This window comes from Oryzias melastigma, linkage group LG11, assembly GCF_002922805.2.
Source record: "Oryzias melastigma strain HK-1 linkage group LG11, ASM292280v2, whole genome shotgun sequence".
In the NCBI taxonomy this organism is placed as follows: domain Eukaryota; kingdom Metazoa; phylum Chordata; class Actinopteri; order Beloniformes; family Adrianichthyidae; genus Oryzias; species Oryzias melastigma.
Window position 1 is genome coordinate 16129298 of NC_050522.1, and position 26005 is coordinate 16155302.

The following is a 26005-nucleotide window of genomic DNA, read 5'->3' on the forward strand; positions in this document are numbered from 1 at the left end:
TGGAGGAAGTCGGGCGGACGCGATCATCGAGCCGAGGTATCATGAAAGCTGGACCCGAGAAACAGAGTCGACGTGGCTCACCAATACAGACGTGGACACTCCATCATCCATCCCCAACAGTACGTTTTTTATTTTATTTAAAACATCCCATTCTGCACAAAACAAATTAATTTGAATTATTGGTGTCATTTTACACACCCTAAAAGATGACTGAAGCATGCACATTTGATCCGTCTGACCAGTCATCAAACCTTCTTCATTTATTAAACTTGTAGGTAAAGCTACAGAAGCCAATATGAAGGAGAAGAGGATGGTGACCACTGGTACCCAATGTGGGAAACAGGCCCTCACCTCCAACGGTTCCGGCCAGCAGAGGAGAACCAGGCGCTCTCTGAGTGATGTAGGCGTCACTGGTGGCAGGTGCCACAAGTGCCTCATGATATCCCACATCCCAGACTCCTTTGTGCATCACTTCTCTCATCCAGCAGGAAACGATGCACTCATTATCAAATAATATATATATGTTTAAACTGTTGCAAAGATAGCCTAAAGAGTCACTTTATGTTAAATCTTAAGATCTGAAGTTGGAAGACACTAATCCTTAAAGAAAGTCGAGAAAATATTATAACTTTATTTGTTTTGCCACTTAAAATATAGTTTGTGTGATTTATGTGAATGTCAAAAACAGGGAAAATGTATCTCCTGTTCATTTATTTAACAAAACTTTCAATAATTATTTTAGCAGCAGGATGCTGCTTACAAGCTTAACAAATGTATTAACTATCTTTGTCAACATTATACTGAGTGCAGCACCTCATCTAAAGTGTAACCAAGTTCATTAAATATCGCCATGACTGTATCTCAAATTGATGTGATTTTTCACTCAATTGATATTTTTTTACACCCCTACTCATGATTATTTCAGTAATGACAAAATTTTATTGAATCAACTCAGTTTTTTTACTTAAGTGTGACTATAAAAGGTTCTTTAAAATCTCTGTTTTAGCAGAGCACACGTGACTCCAAAAGAAGAGCATCGAAGGAGGCCAGCGCCCTGTCAAAAGACGGCCAGCTCGTCGGTGTCAGCAGCAGTGAAGACGCCGACCCTGCAAAAATCTGCGACGAAAGATGAAAAAAGAGCTGAGACTCTGTAGGGACGAAGATGCTATTTCGTCTGAACCCAGGAGTTGCAGGGAACGTTTACCGGATACACAGGAGCGGTGACTTAAGACCCCGGACTCGTGTTTCCACCCCAAAGAATGTCTGGATGCTGCATCGTTGTTGCATGTGTGAGGAGCAGACTGAGTCACAGTGTTCACACTCACCACCAGGCTTTTCTTCCATGCTCATGATACCAGTCAGGGAATGTGCCACTGTGTTCAAACAATGCCAATATTTCTTTTTTGAGCAGTTTGGTCCATATGCACATGATAATCACAATCTGTATAACGGTTATGTTATGTGTAAGGATTTGCTTTAGAGTTTATTTTTTGTTTGTGCTCCTTCGGTTGTTAATATGGGAACTGCTGTTTAACCCCAGTAAGTGCTGTGAGTGACTTTTATTTTGAAGAACCCAAAGTGCTGTTTAGAAGCTAAGTTGGAATATTTGAAGCTTGAAGGCTTAAAGACTGTCTTCTCCAGCCTTTGCAAGATTAAAAAAACAAGCAAACAAAAAGAGAAACACACCCGCACGTGCCTACACATCCTCTTGATTTGAAATCCTTTTTTGTTCACTTAGAGAGAATTAATTAATGCATTTTCTCCTTATAATCTCTCATAGTTCTTCTATATTGTCTGTTTTTGTGTAATGGTATTCCTCATTAGTTGAAACTATGTATTGTATTCGAATTGCATTTTTAGGGGGTTTTCTGCACTTAAAAATATTACTCTTACATTGGCTCTTCATCGTCAACAGGCCTTAACCTCAAAGTCAAATATTTGCAGATCAAATTAAATCAGGCGGCAGTAGATGGCGGTGTTGGTCTGCTGTTTGAAAACTTTGAGAAAATGATTTGTAGCTGGGCTTTGTGTTTCACGGGCTATTTTGTTTCTGATAAGTCTAAGTTGGAGTCTGAGGATAACTTTTATCAAGGAGTTGAAAAGCGAGCCGCAGCACATTTGTGATGCACGTCACATTTTTACAATTCAGTATGTTCTTTTGTTCACTTCTGTGCATTAAAGTTTTTTGAAACTCAAACAGAAAGTAGTTATTTACAAGGAAGGGATTAAAAGAGCCAAGACTTGTGGAATTTTTATTGAAATATATGACAGTACGTCTCTAAATAATACATTGACAAGTGCTAGAATAGAACAGAATAAAACTTTATTGATCCCACAAACACTAGCTCTAGTAAAACAGCAGATAGATAATAAATAACACAAAAAATAAACTTAAAAAACGTATAACAACAATTATTGTCCAGTGTCTATGATGTGTGTTGAACCTAGTAGCTGACAGGAGAAAAGATCTGGAAAAATGTTTCTTCCTGCATCAAGGTGATAAACTATGGAGTGAAAATAGACTGATTTGTACACAACTCATACAATACATTTTGTGCATTAGCATGAGAAATTACAAAATCCGACAAAACGGAAGAGTTAACCCTGAGGGAGCGCTGAGAGTAAAAAAAACTTTAATGTCAAATGTTTAAAAAATGAAAAATTTGACTTTTTAAAATTAATTATCGAGCATATTTGTTTAAGAAAGTGGTAAAATGTCAAGTTTTCACCAGATATTATTCACAATCTAAGTTTATAGTGGGTGATAAGAAAATTCTGATGACCCAGCATTCTAGATGCATTATTTAAGGAGACATCTTGGAGATGTGAAAAGAGTCTCACATCAGATTTGTGCCTAAATGTAGTTTTGTGTGTGTAGCAAGCAATTCATGCATACTTATTAAGTATTTGTATTGTATTGTTAGCTTCAAGTTGTGGAATATTAAGTTGTGCATGTGTAAATTGTATTTTCTATTTTTTTCATTTTGTAATTTTTGCACAAAATGTATTGTATGGGCTACAAATTAAGAATTATGTATGCACAAAGGTACGCAGAAATCAAAAATTATGCACACACAAATCTCCACACACTTCTATCATATTTGTAAAAGTGGTCTTTTAATTATGATTATGCTGTTCTATTTTTTTCGTCTGGTCCTGATTCAGGAAACAATGAGTAAAAAAATACTCAGAAACTGAGTTTTACTCTTAAATACATATATGCCCTTAATAACAAAATGCTACAAGAGCATGTTAAAAACACAATTTTCATTGTAGTAGGTCTTAAAACAATTACTATAAGGTCAACAGAAAAGTACTTCACAGCGAAAACAGCACAGGTGTTTAGCCACGCCCCTGTCTGATTCTATCAATTGCGTTTCTCCTGGTTACAGGTGAATTTGATTGGAGGATAACCTGGCGGGCACAGGGACCACGCGGGAGTCGCAGCGTCCTCCTCCCCTCGCGGAGAACAGTTGGCGCACCTCCGCCTCACTGACTCACTGAATGACAGACGCTTCGGCGATGTAGCGCAGCGGCTCGGAGACATTACCCATTTATTTCCCTCTCATGTTATGAAACCAACATGGTTTGAGGATGGCTAAGCGACCAGGGACTGGCGACGGGATGCTGGCTTCGCCAACCATCGGCCGGACCTTCGCCGCGGATTTGAACACCGAAAACCCGAACACGGACTCCTGCGAGTGCGACGGAGCCGAGGACGTCTCCCTGGAAGAAATCCTCAATTTATACAGCCAGCCGATCAACGAGGAGCAGGCATGGGCAGTGTGCTACCAGTGCTGTCGGACGTTAGCGCAAAAACACCGGCGGAGAGGGTTGAAATCTGCGGCTGCCTCCGCGGCGAGGAGGATCGAGGGACCCGGGAATGTGAGGATCGGGAGAGACGGGACCGTGAGGCTGCACTTTGAAGGCGGCACAGGTAACGAACCAGAACCCGGGAAGGTGTCTGCGACCCTAATCTGGGTTCGATCAGCTGCGAGCCGAACCTGCTCGTAACTCTCCTTCACGACCGAGTGGAGCATCCTCTGGAAGAGGCCATGTTGTTGTGGCCGCCAGCTTCCCGACGTGTTGACTTTATTTATAATCATTCACGCTCATGCTCACCAATAGTCAATTATTATCTGTGGGCACTTAACAGATCTGATATTTACTAGGACAGAGTTTCCCCTCTTTCTTCTCCTTTAAAAAACATATAAAAATATAAATATTAATGTTTTAATAAAGGAAAATAGGTTTTGACCGATACGCATAGGTTAAATCGCATCGCATAGGTTAGATCGCATCGCATAGGTTAGATCGCATTGCACAAGGTTAAATTGTAGAGAGTTTTACGCCGAATGGCCAACACAACCCTGTATTTTATCCGGGCTGGGGACAGTCACAGGGTCCCCTTATAGTGGTGTGAAGGGAGCCACACCATAATCTGGGATCGAACTGGTTTTTCTGTTCGCCAGTCCTACGCCCGACCAACCGAGCTAAAGAAAATATAATAGGATTACATTAATTAGTTTTTCAATTTGGAACAATATTTTTATAACCAAACAAATGTGGTATAACTATGAAAGCTGAAAACTAATTCCACATTTAATAAACCTTAATTGAACCTTGAACATATTGGTGGATTTTTTTTGGTCCCTAATATATATAAAAAATAAGATTTTGGTCATAAAATGTCAGAACAAGTAAGTTTAATCAAGGTTGGTCATCATTTAAAGGGGGAAATAATTACTCTTAGAGTTTTCCGGGAACTTGCATTTAAAAAATGTCGGCACATGGTTGAAATACCTTGAGACGAAAGTAAAGCACCAGTTTCACCCATAGGTTTTCAGCTGTGTTCATTACTGCCGGTTTGACAGGTCTAGGGTGTGCCTTTTTTGTCGTTTTGTTTTATGTGGTTGACTGAATGACACATTTTAGGTGGACCTAAGCTGTTTGACCTTGCAAAAGATTACAAATTGATAGACACTTCAAACAACCAAATATTTGTATATGCGTAAAAACATTACAGGATTTCACTGGAAATGTAGTTGCCTGGTATAGATTCCCATTAACACATTTTCCTTACAATAAATATTCCATATACATAGGTGCTATTTTTCACTGAATTAAAGGCAAAAACTTTACCAGTTAGATTTTGTTTCTAATTTTTCAGGGTTTTGTTAAGCAGTTATTAAAAAATGTTTTACTGACATCTTAAAAAATTGAGCTTTGTAAAGACTTAAAAAAAGGGAAATACAATGGGATTTCTTGGATTCTTTCAGTAAAAACGTGAACAGATTGGACTCATTGGGTGCTCTTTTGTTTTTAAGCCAAGAACTGCAGCTATAACATGTGAAGCATTAAAAAAAAGAAACGGCATTCGCTTAATTTGGCACCATCTGAGGTGTTCACAATGCATCAGATTCATGTGGGTGCTTTTTTCTTAAACTACATTCCATTAATGCAAATTAGTTGGGTGGAGCAGCAGGTGGAGGGTTGGGTGTCGATACATGTTGGGTTAACTCCTGCAAAAAGAATAGCCTCACTTTATACCCCTTCCTTGCTCACTCCAGATTCTATTCATTTTGGTTGATTTTTTTTTGCTAATCAGCAATGTTTTCAGAGTTTATGACACTGGCTCTCACGATCCAAACAGATTGAGTGAGATCTGATAAGCGTCTTTGCTTTTTCCAAAAATAGAGTTTGCTGTTCCTGGATGAGTAAAGGCGGTGTAAACTTGATTGCAGATGAGTTTGGGGAGATTTTCTCTCGCTTCTCTGGCTTGTGACTGAGGTATTTTGAGAGAGCCCGGGCCTCTGTCCTGATTCTTATTAGGCCCGATGATGAGAGAGTTGTGAGACCTATTAAGCTTCTGGAAAATGTCTCTAATCCAGCAGAGAATCAGCGCTTATGCAACCTTCATATAGCCCACACGTAAACCAGCGGCAAAGTAGCGTGATTTGGGCATTTCTTAGACCACCTACATTGCACCCAACCATGCATGCTGATCATCCAATCAGGAAATGAGGATATTTTTTTTAATTTTTGTCACGCCTTAAAACCAAATCGGATAAAGAGACAAAAGGAGTTTTAATATTATTATTATTTGTAAAGGTTTAGTCTTGTTTTAGTCTCTTCTCAAAAGGTCACCCCTAATCAAACTTTGAAATGCTGAGTCGGTGCTAAAGTTCTGTTTGTACTGTACTTTCATCTGTGACGCAACTCACCGGCATTTACAGGTGACAATTGTTCAGATTGTTATCAGTTCTGAGCAGCTCTTTTTTATAGTGGCAGAAAAATGATCATAAAAAACATTTACAAGTTCATTTTTGGTGTAAAATGAGCAAATATTTGTACTAGATCATATAGAAAGCATTATTTTTCTGAGTTTTTGTATTTTGTGTGAAAATCATTAAGATGACTCTTAACTCTTTATCTTAGAAACATTATCTTCGGGTGCTTTACTTACAGTGCTTTTATTTTGTTTAACAAGGAAGTTGTTTATTATTGTTGAACACCAATGTTAAGCTTTACAATATGGTTTTGAGATGATATTCAGGACATGTTTTGGAATTTTTTCTTTTTTGGAAAAATGGAAAGCTCCAGACATTTCATATCTGAATTGTGAGAGGATCTTACTTATTGTGGCAGAAAATGCTCATAAAAACATTCAAAAGTTCATTTTTAGTGTAAAATGAGCAAATATTTGTGGTGGAATAATTATAGAAAGCATATTTTTTTGTACTTTGTGGGTAAATCATTAAGGTAGAAATCGTTACCTGAAAAGACGCAATCAGTTCTTTACTTTAGGTGCTTTTATTTCGTCTACTAAGGAAGGAAGTTGTATTTTTATTACAGAATGCTAATGTTTAAGCTTTGAAACAGGGTTTTAGGATTCAGGAAATGGTTTGGGCATTTTTTTTTCGCAATGGGGGATATTAAAAACTCCCAACAATTCATATCAGTCCTGAAAGGCTATTCCATACAGTGTCAGAAAATGCTCCTAAAATATTTAACAGTTAAGTTTTAATGTAAAATGAGAAAATATTTGTGCTTGAATAACTATAGTGCGCACATTTTTTGTACTTTTTTTACCGTGAATCTTGCTTTATCTGAGAAATCATCTGAAAAGACAAAGGGCTTTACTTTAGGTGCTTTTATTTTGTCTATTAAGGAAGTTGAGTATTTTAATTTAGAATGCTAATGTTCAAGCTTTGAATCATCATTTTACAATTCCGAACACGGTTTTGGCCTTTTTCTCTTTTTTTTCTGTGATGGGAAAATGGGAAACTCCCGTGTTTGGACACAGGCGTATAGAAGTGTCAGGTTCTCCGATTGATGTTGGTTCCCACAACTTCTTCAGAGAAGGATGAGCCTGGAACAAAGAATTTCCAGTCTAAAGATGTGTTTTTCTATGTCAATATTTGCTATTGAATCTAAACTAAGGTGGCACCCAGTGAAAAGGCAGGAATATGTTCTTGTTATCCACATTTACACTGTAGAGACGGACAAATAAACAACAGTTTGTGCAATTTGTTTTTCTTTTAAATAAATAGTGGGGGAAAAGATCAGATTATAGTGCTAAAACAATCTTGGAGCATCTGCTGTGCTAAAGGCAATGATTCCTGCTTTTTTTTCTGATTTTAAATGTAATCTTTCTTGACACAAATATGTTAAGTGGAGTCCATCATGCTCAGGAATTTAAACTGTGCTTTCAGTATATATTTAGTTCATTTTCTATTACTGTCCTTTGACACTTGTTTTCAGTATTTGAGTATAAATAAATGGCCTTTTTTTGCTTTGTTGTTGCAGATAAATATCAACCAGCGTCAACGTCATTGGAGGTGAGTTCACACCAACCACCCCGTCACCAAAGTTCATTAAAGGAAACATTTTTTTGCTAAGAAGTAGATTGCTTACACAATATATGAAATTCCACAGATGTCATGACGAAAGCAATCTTGACATTGCAAGCTTGCAAAGTCACGTTAGCAGGAAAAAGTCTCCTCTTTATTATGTGTACCCAGACTAATTATCGTAACTCGTCAGTCAACTTAAAGCTGACGGTCCGTCCTGTTGGGGTTTTGAATTCCCTTGATTCCAATCTTGAACAGCATGTGTGCACTTTAACTGGTTTGATTAAGAAAAGCATTCCTCTTCCTCAGCTGACTGTCAACTTCAGTCTTCCCAGTTTAAGTCGACTCATCTGATGAAACTAAAGCGACACAGGTTCAACATGGGCGTTTCCTTGTCCACACACAGCCACATTCTTGGTCTAAACCAGGGTTGAAGCAGGATCGCTTCTGGTCACACTTAATGGGGCGTGTCTGTTTTGCTGTCATCTTGCACAATGGCGGAGGTTTAAAGGGAGCACTCTTAAGGTCAGTCTGGTGGTTGAAAATATTTTTCACTCTGTCGTGTGTTGACAGCTCAAACACAGCAGTAGATACCTGCAACGTAATTTAGCACTTCTATGGGGTTAATTTGTCTGACCTTAAGGACAGCTTGACAAACAAAAGCCTGTCTTATGGAAAAAATAAAAGGTAGAGGATGACCTTTCCACCAGTATATAATTTTATATGTATAAAAAGGTTTATATACTCGCTGTAGAATAGTTTATTCTACTGTTATTCACGTGATTTGTCACATGATCCATCAGCTGTATGTAAGAAAGCTAATATTTTTGAGGCTGCTCCATTTTTTTCCATCTGATTCTTATTCTATGTCCAAGAACGCACTAAATACAGGATCATGAATGGGTTTTAGCGCACAGTTTTTACTGAACTTTGACACTAGTGCTACGTTCTGCAACCTTTAATGCTAAAAGAGCCATAAGTTCGAGTATCTAACTGGACAAAATCCAACAAGAGCTGGAAAGTCTGAGTTAAACATCTAGAAAATAAATTTTATTCATGTTTTTGTGCACCGTTCATTTATAAAGTGTAATTTGTAAACCTCTACAATAATTGAATTATAGCAGTGTTATGTTTTATTCTATTATTTTTGACAGCTGCACATGCAAGTTTCTTTCAAAATAAAAGACACTCTTTGTCAAATAAGAGCCTCCTCCTACAGCAGATTTGCGTGAAATTAAAATGTCTAAAAGCCAAGTCAAACATTACTTTTGTTTTTTTAAATCATAATTGCACGATTGTCCTTTTTCTCCTATATAAACATGAAAACGTTGGCTTAGAATTCCAATTTCCTTTAAAATTGTAGATGTAACTTTGTCTCTGAAGAGCAGCAAGACAAGAATATGCACTTTAAGAATATTCTAATAATAAACCACTCTGACAAAAGATTCATCATTTTGGTAAGTTATTTGAAATTTAAAAAATTTAAGCATAAATTACAAAACTTAATAAACAGAAAGAAATTAACCAAAATTATAATCCATCATTTTGGAGACCCCTGTACTAGTACACGTACAGTTGAAGGAGCTGATAAGTGAAATACTTGGTTTCCTAGAATTCCAGCTGAGCACAAACTGCAATTATTAATTTTCAATTTTGGCACATTTATGACTTAAAAAGGACTTAGTCCGCACATCACCTCCAAATCTGAGTCAAATTGGTCAAATTTCCATTTGTTTAGCTTCCAACGCACGTTCAATGACTGTTCATTTTGTATATGGAGTCTAAAACCGACTCAAACTTCCATAGCTATGCATGAACTCGAGATTTTTGAACGTGGAATCCCAAACCGTACATTTATTCACATTTACATAAACTTGGTTTTGACCGAATTAACAGACTCTGTCTGGACCAATGGACGTTTCCAGTCGAATACACCCTTAAAACAGATTTTTCTTTTCTGTATTTTCTTCTATTTGTGTTTATAATCCTGTTTGTTTTTGAGTTTCAAAGCTTAGCTTTGGATTTCCAGAGCAATTAGTTGCTTTGATCCCACTTTTTGTTACGCAATTAGAAAAAAATCCCTTTACGGCTACATTAAAGATCCTCTGTCATTGATGTGCAGCTGATCTTTATACTGCAGCTTCATTCTTTATCCCGTGCTTTTATTAAATTATATGGTAGAATTAAGTTTGTACACTTTAGTGTAAACATTCTTTTTAATTGCCTTCATTTTTTCAACGCATTTAGTTAAATGTAATGACATTTTCTAAAACTTTCAGCAGTAACTTGAACTCTAAATTTCCTGTTTTGCTTTTTCCTTCACATTAAGTGCAATCAGATGATTTGGGGGAAAATGAGGAACATGCAGCCAATGTTCTCACACTGCTGGCATCCCCGTGCGCCTAAATGTTTGTTGTGTCCCTTGGAGACGCAGTCAGGATGCTCGTCATCTAGTAGCACTCTGTTGTACGCAGTAGCTTATCATACGAGTGATCATAAGATCCTCCAATGAGTTTGATTTTTATACTTTTCTTTCAAAATGAAAGTATTTTGAGATCTGCCGTGTACTTTATGTTGAAGGCTGCAAATGAGCTTAACCTAGTTTGTCCTCGTGTGAAGATTATTGTATGATTATTGTCTTATCCAGTTAAAGCCCCTTAAGTTTACCGGAACACCCGTTTGCTCTGTTTGTCTCCAAGACGATTACTGTCGAACTCTATTCATCATGCTAAAAGATTTGAAATCGCTACAGTTTTATAATTTTACTTAAAATGTAATATTAAAAATCTGAATGTTTGATGTAATGTTTGATAGTTCAGGGCAGTTTCTTGACTATAGTATGCAGCTGTTTGAACAGGGGCTGCGTGTGTCTGCATGTGAGGCTTCTGGCCGTCTCTCTCTGCTGGCTTTCTTCCAGTCACCAGCCACAAAGACGCTCTGTCGCTCAGCTCTGATGTCAGACTGCACATTTTAAGCTCCGTTCACTTGAAATTCTTGGTCGCAACTCTGAGGGCCAATTTTTGCTGTTGTCTGCTTTAGTGCTGCCGCAAACAATTATTTTAAAGTTAAAGTCCCACTATTTGTCACGCACCTCGGTGTGTGAAATTTGTTCTCCGCATTTGACCCATCCCCTGGGGGAGCGGTGAGCTGCAGAGACAGCCGCGCTCGGGAACCATTTAGTGGTTTAACCCCCCAGTCCAAATCTTTAGTGCTGAGTGTAGCACTGGGTCCCATTTTTAGATTCTTTGGTATGATTTTGCCGGGATTTGAACCAACAACCTCCCAATCTCAGGGCGGACACTCTACCACAAGGCCACTGAGCTGGATAACGATTATTTTAATAGTTGACTAATCATCGATTATATTTTCTGATTAGTCGACTAATCGGGTCATGAGCAAACTGGACGTGAAGCACACATCTTATCCATCATTAGCTTTAAACTAAGTAAAGATTATTAGATATATAACGTTACCTGTGATAATGCTAGTGTGAATGCTGTAAACTGTATTTATCTTCTGAATATGCTAGTGCCGATAACTGAAGATGCTGAAAATGATAACTAAAAACGCTGGAATTGATAGCTGAAAACACTGAGGCCAAAAAGCTACATAAAATATTTGTTAAATGCCAAATTAGCTTAAAACACTGAAAAAGTGTAAGTTAGCCAAAATAGCTAGCATGTAGCTAAAATATTAGCTAAATTCCAAAAAAGCCCCAAAAAAAGCCTAAATTAGCCAAAAATAGCTAGCATGTTGCTGAAATATTAGCAAAACTCCAAAATAGCTTAAAAAACGGAGAGATCCAAAATTAGCCAAAATAGCTAGCATGTAGCTGAAATATTAGCAAAACTCCAAAATAGCCTAAAAAACCTTAATAAAAGCCAAAATAGGCCAAAAAGCTAGAAGAATGCTATTAGAACTTTCAAGTTTAATACACCTGGACTCCATATAATATAAAGTAACGACTAATCGACTATTAAATTAGTTGTCGACTATTTTAATAGTTGATTAGTCATCGATTAGTCTACTAATCATGGCGGCCCTAGTCTGCTTTGTTATTTCGAAGTATAAGTCTCGTTTTTTTTGCATAGTTTGGCCGGGAGTGTGACTTATATGTGATTTTTTTTTTCTTTTTTTTATTTTATTTTATTTATTTATTTATTTATTTTTTAATGGAAAAATAAATAAATAGCAACAACCACTAGAGGGCACTGTTTGTGTATATATCTGTGTTTGCTACTGACATCAACACAGAAGAAGAAGCTCAGTCTTACACCGGGCTTTGCAGAATTGTTCCAATGAAGAATTCAACAGATTTGAAGTGAATTAAAGAGTTTAGTTGTTATGTTGCACAAAATTTACAAGATTCTTCCGATATTTCAAGAAGCATCAATAAATAAGCATCAATGTGTTAGAGTAGTGAAGCGTTCAAATATTAGAAACTATTATTGTTATCTGTTCTGTTATTATGATTTGTCTTTCAAGATAAAACGGAGTTCCATTTGTGCCAAAAATGTGTTTTTGCATCCACTGTCTATAACTTTGCTCCATTGTCTATGTCTACTGAACAAGTTTACTGAACATGTGTTCATGTCTATGTACTATAAGACATATCTTCTGCGTGTCCTGTAAAACGACACCAGCAACTGTTGCTAAGGACTTTTCTGACGATCAGATACAATGACAAAAGCAAATGCAAAGTTTTATTCATAAAGTAAGCTGATACATCACATAGCAAATGCAAAGCTGTAATCAAAGAATGATGGACATGGACAATGTCGACTTGAGGGCCACAAGTGGCCCATGGGCTGCCAGTTTGAGACCCCTGAGATAAGATATTCTGTATTTTGTTATTCTCGCAAAAGTGTGACTGTTTTTATTTTTTTTTATTTTTTGGCTGTTTCGATAAATAGAATTCTGTTCATTCCTATTGTTTTGCTGCTTTAATTTTGAAAAGCTAATTATACACAATTTTACAGATCTTTGTGTTTTTAATAGTTATTTACTTTATTTGATATCCTGCCTTTATTCAGCTTTATCAACTTTGTGTCCTGTCTTTTCACCGCAGAGATGCTTTTTTTAAACCTTGTAAATTCCTGTTGTTTTATTCAACATATGCAAACTCAGCACTTTCTGCAGCATGTTTGCAAGAGCAGCAGATGAGTGCGTCCCTCTTTGAACTACAGTGGTGATGCGGCACACTGAAGGAGAGACTGCGTATCCTTCTGCAGTGGAAGCCCCCTCGGTTTAACCGTGGTTATGTAACCGTCTGTGTTGTGATGGCTTTGCTCTACTACTGCAGCAAAAGCTGAATGCTGCTCGTCTGACGAGGTTTTACTCAAGCGGCTGCAGTGAGGACGACAACTGTGCTGACCGGACCTTTGCAATATTTTTTAGACGTCATGCTTCACAGATTAAACCCAATTTAAGTTAAAAAATTCAAAGTTCTCGTATTGAATGGAATAGATACTGATTCCTATATAAATTTGATTGTTGCATGCAGAAAGGTTCTTGGAGAAATTGTTTATTTTAAAGTGTATTTTTTCATTAGTTTTGCTCAAAATTTTCATTCTGATTTAAATTCAACTCTATTCGAAATCTAAAGCAAGATTTCCATTATATAAAGCAGAATGAAGCTTCCTATCTAAAAACATTTTTTTTCTAATAATACATCTATGTTAATGTTTCATATCATGTTGCTATTTAACTTGTTTTTTTTTACATATTTTCTGTCGATTAGTATTTTATTATTGTATATTACGTTTATTTTGATAAAAAAATTCAAATTTTTAATCATATTTTCTTTTTTCTTATAAATAGATTTTTAAGTAGCATCACAATGCATGAGATAGTTAGTATTTTTGTATTTATTTATTGTTTTTACTTTTACTTTCTGAAGTCTTTTGGTGAAATAAGATGGAATTTGTTAATAAAGTTTAACCTTAACACATTTCCTATATCATTTTTAGAGGAAAATATGGTTTTCTTGAGAATATAAAAATCCTAATGACCTGATAGGATACCAGTCAAATTGCCTTTTTTATTGGATTTTAAAACGAGGAAGGAACATTTAATGAAAGTTGTTTTTTCTTTTTCTGGATCAGAAAATCATCATTTGTCTATTTTTGGCTCTTGATTAAATTTTCATGGTTTAATCCCTTGAATAAAGAAGTCAGTGTGACATGGGGTTGGCATGAAACCCATTTCTGTAGCACTAAAGAGCTCTGATGATTGTTTTTTCTCTTGTTTTTTATGGAGATATTTTATTAAGAACTTAATTGTATGAACACGGGAGGCTTTTGTTGTTATGAAATCTTCTCATTGTCTGATACATCTCAGAGCAGATCATATTTTTCTGACAGGAAATTTGGCTCTAAAATAACTTGCTGCATTTTACCAAGCGTTTAGGCACTTTAGGATGAAAACGTGTAAGCCACTCATCCGTAGTGGTCTGTGAGGCTCAGCGGTGGATCTTCCGCCTGTCTCTTCCTACTTGATATCTGCATATTTGGCTCCTTCTTTCACCTCCTGGTTCTCCTTCATCATTCCTCTGAGTCACATGCTCACATGAGGATGATGTGAACTGAAAACCAAACCAGTTCTTTTTTTTCTGTTCTGATCTGCTGTTCATCTTCATTCCTTCTCACTTCCCAGAAGGAAACTAATGCGGTGAAGCTCACTTCAACCTAATTGGACATGGTTCTTAAAAAAAAGTCATTATTTATTTATTCGCCTTAAACAATGTCAAACATAAGGTAAATTAACTTAACGATGCTTAAATGATTAATTTACTTTATAATTACTGTTGACCCTCAGAGTTAATTATCCGTTTCTGTGTTGGCCGCTGCTCCAAATGCTCTTTAATTGAAGGCTTTCTATTCAAATGGAATGTGTCGTTTTTCGTCCTAATCTGTCGCTCCAGCATTCCCTCATCTCCCTGTCTGCTGTTTTATTGCAGTCCACGATGTCCTGCAGATGGATTATTACGTTACATAATGAGACACTAAGGAATAGGATATTTGTTTTGGCTCTGGCGCTGGATTACCCGCCGCGCGCAGAGATGCTGGATAAACGCCACATTTTGGATCTGTGTCCAGATAGAGGAGATGAATGAGTTTGTGTTATGATGGTTACATAAAGGTATGAATTTTACACTCCCAGCATAATTACTATTTATTTTCATCTACCTTTATATTTGTTTGTAATTGCTGCACCACTACAAAATGCAGTTAAATTTTTCACCTTTTCAATTGTTTTCTAACAGTTAGCATTTGTAAATCCCATTAGTGTTGTTGGAATAAAGCGTTGACGTCCAAAAATAACATAAAATAAGTATCACTTTTAAAAGTTTGATTTTTGTTTTGTATTTATTTATTATTTTTTGTGCATATGGAGTTAAAAAGTTCAGGAAACTAAATTATTTCATCATTTAAAAATGTAGGCATCGATAAGTTACAAAAATGCCTTAAATGTTGGGAGTTTATTTGGCCCTGCAGTAATTTATTTAAATAACAATTCAATTTTATTAACTTGCTTCAGCACTGATTTGGTTTAGTAAATATTTTTAAACATAAAATCACATATTAACAGGAGTGTTTAAATCCTGAATTTATCAATTGAATGCATATTTGCTTTAAAAAAAATAAAATCCTAACAAATTCAATGCAATCAAGTTGAGTAGCATTAAATAAATATTCATGAACACCTGGAGCTAATATGAAAATTGATTTTTGTAGACATTTTATTTTGAAAAACCAAACATACCAGTTTAAATTTTTATCTTGTATGCTAAAAAGTTGAAACGAGTGGTAAATGAGGTGCTCGAAATGTGTTTTTTTAAACATTTTTATTTAGTTTAATAAAAATTACAAGAGTTGGTGTCTCTTAATCCTGTGAGGAATGTTTTTGCATGTTTTTTGTGACCTGATGACAGGTGTTCAGCAGGCCACACCCACCATCATGAACTTCACCCACATCAATGCTGTTTCATAGCCAGGACGCCTCCCTTTCTCAACAAAGAGAAGAGCGTAAATGCACAGGCGCTGTGGTGTCACGAGCTTTCGTGACTACACTGAAAACATGACTCGACGTGAGACATTTTCAGACAGTTTGTTTAGGAAAATATGCGCTTGAGTTCCAGTGACAAATGAATTTGTCTGGAGAGGAAGTGCGGCTGTGGGCCAAGTGGACACGCTGAAGAGAAAGACGGCTCTGTTCAGTCTTGATTTTGAATACGAAGCGTGTTTGAACAGGCAGCAGCAGAATGGGTCATAATTCAGTTATTAATTAGGGGAAATGGGTTATTAAAATAACTGAAAGAGGGGCGTTGTTTGGAGGAACATGGTAACCTTGACTCGTGAATTGTTGTTGTGTTTGGTAGAATTGCAGTTATAGGTCCATTCAGTGGGTCTGGCTGGGTTTGCTCCTCCATTATGCTTCTGTGGTGGTTTGGCATAGATTTAAAAATGTATGGTTTTCTTTTACTAAAAGCAGTTGAATTCTTGTGTGATTAATACATACAACACCAACATTTCCAAAAGACATCATGTTTGTTTAAAGATTAACGTCTTATTCCTCAAAACACATCAATTTCTAATATTTCCTGCAGATAATCGACTCCTTGGGCATCATGATCTACAAAGCTCTGGATTACGGCCTGAAAGAGAATGAAGAGCGAGAGCTCAGCCCCCCGCTGGAGCGCCTGATTGACATGATGACCAACATTGAGGAAAAGGAGAACGACCCTTGTCCCGACGAGGGCTACGAAGCCACGGAGGAAGAGGATGAGGAAGACGAGGGTAAAGAGGAGCTCGGCTCAGTCGCCTCAGTCGGCACAATCAGCAGCATCCGGAGTTATCAGGACATCATCGTGGTACGTTGAGTGAGGAAATGTTGCTTTTGAAGTACGGAATGTCAGATATACTCAAAAAAATAGCTCAGTGACAGTAAATAAACTTGAAAACAAAATTGGTATAGTCTGTAAAGAAATAACATCTCATTGTGTGCAATCGCATTCTCACTCCTGACTCGTCACTTATTGACTTTTGATTAAGGATCCCCCCGCGTGGAAAAAAAGTGACCTTTTGGGTGTCCCCAACTCATCGTTTTTTGACGTGCTGGTTGTTCCCGGAGTGCACCGGTACCATAACCCAGTAGGGCTACCGGAACCCTAACCCGGGCCCGTCAAAAAACGATGAGCTAGGGACACCCAAAAGGTCAATTTTTGACGTGGAGGGGTCCATAACCAATGACAACTTAGGGATGGGAATGTGTACTTGTATGAGTAAATACCCCCCTTTATTCATCTGTGCATTTAATGGTATTAATATTAACCAATCACATGTCAGGATCATATTTTAATTAGCTGAGAGGCTACGTTCACGTCGCCCTTAGGAAGACGCGTTTAAGCGAATATTTCCACAGAAAATTTAATGTAAATGCGCATTTCAGGCTTCCAAGTCAAAACTCACGCGTTCACGTGTAGCTACGCATTTTTAAGTCTGTTTTCTGGCCCTAAGTACGACCATTGAATACACATTGAAATCTAAACAAGATCAAACTTTGACCAATCAGGGGCTCAGATTTAGTAGTAACATACGGATGGCGTCCCGGTTAATTTACAGAAGTGCCAAATGTTTAAAAAGAGATTATGACGGAGACATTAATAATTGCGGTTGGTACCCTGATGGATTTCAATGACACAAAGTCAGAATTTGAATTCTTCCCCTCCCCCTACGCCTTCTCCCTACCCCCTACATTTAACCCTCCTAATGGAGAGTCATGGAAAAATAGTGTCGTCAAATTCAGATGTTACTTCCACTTAATGACATGATCAATAGTTGCCGGTCGGCTACGTTAGCGGTCAGCTGCTAGCGCATGAAAATACATAAAAACAGTGGTATTATTGCTTGAAAAATATCATGTTAAAACATTTAATTACATTTAAATGTAAACTTGTGTGTTCCAGAACACACTCGCATAAAGAAAAGCACCTCTCCTCTCCAGCACAGCGTGATGTGGAAGCACCTCAAGGGTTAGCCCTTATAGTATTTTGGACAACCCTACCTCACCAAATGCCCCTATAATTGGAGGGGTAGGGAGAAGACGTAGAGGAAGAATTCGGATTTGGACAGTCTTTCATATATCGGCATGGGGCTATGAAAGAAAAAGCCTGAAGCCTCTTGAACCTCTATGATGCTTTCTGTTCACGGACCTTCTGCTGATGACACATTTGATCTTTTTCGATCCATCTTCTAAACAACCTTTAAGCTGTTTGTGTGAGAAAGTCTCAGGAGTTTCTGAGTAGTTGGATTAGCTCATTTGGCACTAACAACAAAACCACGTTTCAAGGAAGCTAAATCTCCTGGTATTAACTGATCACGTTTTTAGCATCACTCTAAATCAGTGATGAGACACACAGATACCAAATCTGATTCAAGAAAATGTGTTGGGCAATTCTTCACGATTGTGTATCAACGTCTAATAACTCATTCGAAAGCAGCTTGAAAGGACATAACACTTCAGGTAAACACTTTACCTCAATTATTCGAGCCACTTCAGAAGAATTTCTTGCACACAAACAACAGTCTTAGAAATCATAGCCTTTGCCTTCTAAATATAGAAGCAGAAATGGGTGGGTCTATTGTATGTCAAACCTGTTCTCTAATTCCTCCAGCAATTGTCTTGGATGTGAAGCACCTCCTGGCTCGTCTCCTTTGCTCCCCGTCGTGTCAGAAGCAGATCATTTCAGTGAGATGTGAAGCAGAAAATAGGATTTCTCAAAAAAAAAGAAAAAAAAAAAGAGTGCTCAACTGGCTTTTTTTGTTTGGCTTTTGATAAACAAAATGAAATGAAGACTTCCATTTCCTTTATTTTTATGAAGTAATTTTAGACCAAAATGATTATTTAACAAACTTGAGGCAAAAGTGATGCACTAAAAAAAAAGTGCCAAAATATTTCTATTTAAACAGATAACGCGCAGAAGAAAGTGTCTGTAAATATTTTCACTTTCTAGTTTCTACTTTATCTTTAACATTTTTTTCCCTGACGACACCCATCCAAACCCATTACTTACACAAATATGTCTTCCATCTGGTTCCCCTGTTAGTTTCTCTAAACTATGTGGCTGAGCACCAATTGCTTTGACAGGCACTTTCCATCATCGCTCTAATCATTTAAAAACCAGCACTTCACACTAGATGGCTGGATAATGTCAGACAGAAAATGTTACTTAAGCTGGATTGTCTTGTTGTCAGTATTGATGGAAGCCCCACTGTGTGTGCTCAAGTATGCTAGTTATTATTTTACAAATATATATTTAAATTGATTGTGCGGAAAATTGATTTCTCCTTTAACCCTTATATTGTGTTTGGGTCAAAATTGACCCATTCGGGTCAATTTTGACCCAAACACAATATAAGGGTTACATTGGTTTTGAAAACTTTACTTGAATTAATTAGTCCTGCTTAATGATTCTTTTAACCTATAAGTCTAATAAATCGTCCTTTATCTTTCCAGATATGCTCATCTCATCTGCCCAGCCCGTCAGAAGCTCCAAACCATTACCAAGCGGTTTGTCGGGCTCTGTATGCGGAAAGCAAGGAACTCCACACTTTTCTGGAGAAGATCAAAAGCGCCAAAGAGGTAACAATTTTTTTTTTTTAAATATTTGATTCCTTCACTTGTGGAAACTAGCAAAATCTACTCCAAATATTATTATATTTTTTCTCTCCTGTCTTCAAAATATGAAAAACAGTGTTAGGAATTGGAAAGAGTCTGGCGATACAGTACGTATCCTGATACATGTCTAACGATACGATACGTATCACAATATATCTCACGATTCTGTCAAAGAGGCTCAGTGTGCTGTGCTGCCAGTTAGCGGTCGGTGGTTTAGGTGGAAAACAAAAGGAAAAAGCTGAAGGACGCTTATAAATAATTAATTGAATATTATTTCATCAACATCTTGAAATGATACAAGTATCGGCAATTGAAATATCGCGATATATCGCCGTATTGATTTTCCCCTACTCCCCTAGCGCACTCTTTAAACTCCTAAATTCACAGATATAAGAACAATCATTTTCATTTATGTAACATAAACTGTTCCATAAGTAGACTCTACTACAGCTTTCCCCCTTCAGACAGCAGTGTGAGACTCTTGGTATGATTTGCTTCTGCACAGACCTGAGCCGACATGTTGTCGCCAAGATTTAATTAACTGAATGGGAAAAAGAAGCAAACGTTTATGAAAAAAAAAAAAAAAAAAAAACATTTCCATAAATGAGGTCTGCATTTCCATTCATGTACTGAAAATAAATAGCAAGAAAAAGCCATTAATAATATTGTCATAAGCTGAATGTTAATGATTTGGCTGCAGATTTGCACCACAGGAAAAAAATAAACTGTAATTGAAAGGAGCAGCATTTATAGAACATGGCTTAAAGAAAGGGATTGATGGAAGTGAATGAAAAACGCTCAAAAAGCTTTAAACAAACATGACGTTCTTTCACTTGTGCTGATGATGCACTCTTTGACTGACTCAATTAATACTAACAACCAAATCATTCAGTGTGTGCTCATTGGCTGCATAATTCCTACATCTTATGTAAGATATGACTTAGGAATCAACTTAAGTCTTTTACAAACATTTGAGGAGCTCAGTATAAGAGCTTAGATCACCTATTTGCTTACATTAAATATGGAGAAGCCATAGTTTAGTAGTTCATACCACACTGGGCCAAAAAGTCCTTAAAGTTTAGCTGCTTTTCTCTACAAATCCATCTGTTGTCTTTATACAACTGCTGTGTTTTCTGGCAGTTTGAAAAGAAAGTGAACTGTATATTTTTTTAAAGGATAAATTATTGGAAATGTTTTGAAAAATATATATTTTTAAAATCATTGGAAAAAAAGTTAAAAAAAATTGGATTGGACTGTTTGGCTAACCCATAAGTATAGTGCTGGTTGATATGGCAATAGAAAAGTGTCTATTGTGCCATTTCTCTTTTATTGTTTTCTATCATTTTTATTTATGGATTTTTATTGTTGAACTTTTGTGCAAAAATGTGTTTTTCTACTTATGATCTTGAAACTGTTGGGCACTTAATTTGTCAATTAAAAAATGAAGTCTGAGAAAGTAAGCAATTCATTTTTTGTCAATTTTTTTCAGAGATGAACTTGAAATACACTTTGTTGGGGTATCTTGTGATATATATCATTATTGTGAAATAAAGTAATTAATAATCGTGATTTACAATTTTTACCATATCGCCCAGCACTACCTGTGAGTATTTTCTTGGTAGATTGTAAAGCTGACCTCTGGTGCTTGTGACAAACTGTGTTCCAGATGAAACATAAGGATTTTGGTCAACTTGCAAGTGAACCCTGGTGCGGTTTATTGGCTGTGTGAATGCAGACTGACCAATCAGTGGACCAAATAGGAAATAACATGAAAAGAGTCATTGATGTTATCATCTGGGATTACTAAACACAAAATCAGCTGTTCAAAGTCTACATTTAAATAAACCTGGATGACAAATGATGATGTTTAATCAGTTTTAGTTTTTTTGCTGATTGGAGAATGTTTTGTGACAACAGCACTCTGAGATTGTTTTAATGTGAAAGTTTCACATTAGTTGCTCAATTCAAAGCTGACCGACTTCAAACCAGTGTTAAAGCACCCTAGACGTATGTCTTTGTCTTAGTTTTTAATTATTGTATTTCCTCTGAAAACACAAGATGAATTTGCTATTAAGTCGTGTGAGACATAATTTAATCACCAACTTTCACATTTGCTTATGATTGCACCCTCAGTTAAGGTGATATGACTATTTTTTATTTTTTTTTCTTGTCAAGAACCTTCGGAAGATGGAAGGCGAGACTCAGGAGGAGCCGGTTAAAGACCTTGAAGAGCTACAAAATGCAGACTGGGTGAGAATAGCACTTGAATAGCACTGCCCGACTGAAGAAGTGACAAACTGGATCACACCTTTTGTTTTCCGTCCAGGCGCGCTTCTGGGTGCAGGTGATGAGAGACCTGCGGCATGGCGTAAAGTTGAAGAAGGTGCAGGAGCGTCAGTACAACCCGCTGCCCATCGAATACCAGCTCACACCCTATGAAATGCTGATGGATGACATCCGCTCCAAGCGTTACAAGCTGCGAAAAGTCATGGTGAATGTTAAGGCAATTGTTCATTTAAGGCAACAATTTTCCAAAGCTGTTTTCATCATTTCATTTTTATCTCTGTTCCAGGTGAATGGGGACATTCCGCCACGGTTAAAGAAGAGTGCCCATGAGGTCATTCTGGAGTTCATCAGATCCCGACCTCCTCTGAACCCTGTAAGGAGACAGAAACCCTCTTAACGTCAACATTATTTAGTGTATCCTATTTGGACATCCTCTATTTAATACATTTGTGAAATCCTCTCGTCAACATTTGTAGAGATTCGGATTGGATTTGGCCATTAGTTGTTATCCAAATAGGATAAAATGTTATTGATCCACAGAGGGGAATGTTATTTAAATCATGCCAGGAAAATTGCATCTGGTTGTTATTGTTCTTATGATGCTGCATGATGGGAAGTTTAAGAAGGAAGACCGAGGCTATGTCTGAATTCCCTCCCTAATCCATTACTACTAATAAATTATTTAGTTTGAGACTATCTAAAGCCCTGGATTTTGAAAACAATTTGAAGATAACTCTCATTACTTTTAAAAAAAAGTTCCATGTCAAATATGTTGTCACCAATATAAATTTGTTTTTTTACAAAGACTATTTATAAATCCACTGTGTTTTGATGAGGAAAACAGGGATGAGTCATTAAAAAAAATCATTAAAATACTTTCTCCAATGCATTGTGGTCTATATTGGTCAATTTGGATTTTCGCACAGGGAAATTTCTAGGGCACTTTATTTTGAAATTATAGATTTGGACCGCCCTATGAAATAACAAACGCACCATATAGTGCCATAAGTAGTGAAGGGATTCGGACACAAAATCATTTAATGTAACCATAGCAACAAAGATTGATGTGTGCCATCACAGGTGTCGGCCCGGAAGCTGAAACCACACCCCCCTCGCCCACGGAGCCTCCACGAGCGACTGCTGGAGGACATCAAGGCTGAGAGGAAGCTCAGGCCCGTTTCACCCGACATGATCCGACGGAACCGCCTGGGTTAGCCTTAAATTAAAGTTTCTGCTATGCATTACTGCAAAATTCTAATACCTCTACTCTGGAATTGTGGGTACCTCGCTGCATGAGTGACTTGAACTAATCAACATCCATCATTTTTTTCTCCAACATCTGTTCTAATTCAGTACATAAAAATATAATCTTCATTTCTTGTCTAACAATGATTTAAAATAATTCTTTAAAAATGAATAACATTGATTCTCTATTCATTTTAACACTTCCTTGTTTTTATTCTACTTTATGTCATTTTTCTTCACACATGCCGATCTCTGTCTGTCAGTCATGCGACCGCTAAGCTTGTCTTACAGTTTTGACTCATCAGGTAACGTTGATGGCACACGCTGTGCTCTCATTATAGTCTGTGCGTGTCATTCCAGACTACTTCTAAAGCGAGCTCTTGCCACACCTGATTTAAACACGTATTTTTTGTGTTGTGTGTGACACACTTAGTGTATTTTTTAGTTTTAAAGTACCTGAGGAAAAGATGGGTCTGCACAGTGCAGCTTAGCTTTATTTAATCCTACATTTTTGTTGTTTTAAAACACAAAAAAAGTGGAAAACAAAGTGACTTAACAATAACTTGAACAGTTATCTTTTACATTTTGTTACAGTGATGAGACTATCCTTCTGTGCTTTGGCTGCACCCATCATCTTTCCTCTGCTGTTGTGGTGCTTCTCCTCACACCTCTCCCTGTGTGCTTTCAGCTCTACAGCTGTTCTGTGTTGAACTGTAAACCACTAAAGCACGAGATCCTGGTATCCCGCACCTGCTTTTACAGCTGCTTGTTGCTCCTCGTTCTTCCTTGTGGTTCTGTCCCAACACTGGGAATGAATCGTCATGTTTAATCGTATTTTTTTGCCTGTACAGGTGCAGGGAAAAGCATTAGCACTCCACAGGACTTGTTCCGTAGTTCAGGTAAAGTTCACACCAAACTGCTTTTACCCCATTTACTGTTCCTTCATACAGCGATATTTTATCCCTTTTTTTGGACACAGACACGCCTGATGCTCCGAGGAAGCTGGTTGGCAGCACTCAGTCTCTGTCCAGTGTCACCGCTGGATCCAGTCAGGGACCGCAGCCATTGAGTCAAAGGAAACGGCTTCTCAAAGCTCCCACCTTGGCTGAACTGGACGGCTCAGAATCGGATGTGAGTCCAACAGTTTTCTCAAACATTGGAAGATTGCAATACTTTCTCTAGCTTCAGTTTTCCACAACTGATTGCTGTATTTGACAGGAGGAGACAACACGGAGCAGCTCAAACATGTCCATGATCGAGGAGACGTCTCCTGAAGGTGTTGACGAGAAGAAGGGTATAACTTCATTTGGAAGATGTTATCATATTACATTTTCTTTCAATTACTGCAACGTCTCACTTGTTAGCCACATAAGAGGGTCATTCATCTGCACCGGTCAGTATTGCTTATAACTTTGTTAAAATGTATTTTCCATACTTTCAGCTCCTCCAAAGTTCTTGCCTGTTTCTGCAACACCGCAACCAGAAAAACATCACACGGCAATGAGGAGACATTCTATTGAGAAGGAGGCTCCAACCTGCATCCGGCCCTTGGTAGCACCATCCAGACAGATCTCCAAGTCTCTGGTAAGCTATCTTTGGAAATTACTTCTCTTGGGTTGTTACTATTAATGTCAGAGTGACACATCTTGATATTATGGTCATATTTCTGGAAGACTGCAGTGTTTGCTTCAACATTTTTGTAAATTTGTTGAGCTTAAATGCTGCAGGTAACTAAAGATTCAACTCAAAATGCGGGCGCTACCTGCCTTTCGTCCTTGCCGCCGACCTTTGACCTGACCTCACTTGCTAGGCACCCCAATCCTCATGGCCAACATAGAAATCTCCCTGACCCCCTTTTCTGCCTCTGTAAGGTTGGCCGGTGCTGCATGTGACAAATTGATGAAAAGAAGAGTGTTTTTTTTTTTTTTTTTTTTTTTTTAAAAAGGCGGCTTTTCTGTTGGTTTTATCTCCATAGCAACCATTTTATGTCTCGTTCATATAGGGTTACCGAACAGATCAACTTGAGTTTCAGAAAAATTGTCAAAAGTAAACTTTTGGATTTCCTTAGCAACAGGGGGTTATTTGGGAACCACACACACATTTTTAGTGTTCTTAACTTGTTATATTTGTTCATCTCTAGCCAGGGATCCATGCATTAAATGTTCACAATTTTTTCAATAAAAAGTATTCGGGTAACAGGGGATCGTCACTTTGCGAGCTCACCACATGCACACGGATTTAACTGCAACATTTTTTTCCCTCCAATTTGTTCCCAATGATGCTCAAGAACTTAGGAGATGATCTATAAAAAAATTCTTGGAGGAGTTTTAATTTGTAGCTGGTACTAAAGGTGTTTTTTTTTTTATGTTTTTTTAATTCAAGATGTCAGCCTCCTCCCGAGGTCAAAGGTCAATGAAAATCCAGTTCTTATTGTAGAAATTCTCAATATATAGAGAATAGGGTGGGCGATAAATCCGTTTTATTGATTATTTCAAAGTTGCCATTTAAGACGATTTATTTTTGGAAAAATCTTACTTTTTTCCCCCTCAGCACTCTACTTTCTTAGATTTCCATTGTTGGATTCAGGTCAGTCCTGCCTGTTTCTTATGACGCGCAGACGTTAAACAGCAGCTAGCAAAGAAGAGCTTGTTTCTCAGTTCCATTGAACTGGGTTAGTTCTGTGGATTCAGACTTGGAACAACATCCAATCGCCCAGTCCTTAAAGAGAATTAAAAAAACAAGAAGTTGCTTTTCAAAGGTTTTTATTAAATGTTTCACAATTTAAATTAAGAATTTGAGTATTTGTTTGAAATAAAGATTAATTAAATCATAAAAAAAGAAAGACCTGTGCTTTGAGGGGTTAATAAATTTAAATACCAAATAAATATTTATTGTATTTTGAAGTTTTTGTGTAGTAAAAGTGTAGAGTATGATACTTGTTA

The 26005-nt window shown here is 37.2% G+C and overlaps 2 protein-coding genes across 10 annotated transcripts in view; both read left to right on the forward strand.

Moving 5' to 3' along the window:
• On the forward strand, positions 1-2197 carry si:ch211-215i13.3 (brain and acute leukemia cytoplasmic protein; the record flags this gene model as incomplete). Of its 2 annotated transcripts, none has more annotated exon segments than XM_024294254.1 (3): positions 1-119; positions 276-400; positions 1007-2197. In XM_024294254.1, coding segments are annotated over 3 exon segments (370 nt in total), but the record flags the coding sequence as incomplete, so codon positions are not given.
• Positions 2198-3394: 1197 nt separating this feature from the next.
• Positions 3395-26005, forward strand: part of spire1a (spire-type actin nucleation factor 1a) — a 29434-nt gene continuing 6823 nt past the window's right edge. For 3 of the 8 annotated variants that reach the window (XM_024299307.2, XM_036214253.1, XM_036214251.1), the window contains exons 1-12: positions 3396-3937; positions 7810-7841; positions 16462-16725; positions 19371-19496; positions 21708-21782; positions 21859-22023; positions 22105-22191; positions 22899-23028; positions 23915-23962; positions 24043-24194; positions 24282-24357; positions 24505-24647. In XM_024299307.2, the coding sequence (XP_024155075.1) occupies positions 3595-3937; positions 7810-7841; positions 16462-16725; positions 19371-19496; positions 21708-21782; positions 21859-22023; positions 22105-22191; positions 22899-23028; positions 23915-23962; positions 24043-24194; positions 24282-24357; positions 24505-24647 (1641 nt within the window). In that variant the 5' untranslated portion in view covers positions 3396-3594. Of the gene's footprint in view, positions 3938-7809; positions 7842-16461; positions 16726-19370; positions 19497-21707; positions 21783-21858; positions 22024-22104; positions 22192-22898; positions 23029-23914; positions 23963-24042; positions 24195-24281; positions 24358-24504; positions 24648-26005 lie in introns of all 8 variants that reach the window. The other 5 variants (XM_036214254.1, XM_036214252.1, XM_036214256.1 and 2 more) reach the window with 3 other exon arrangements.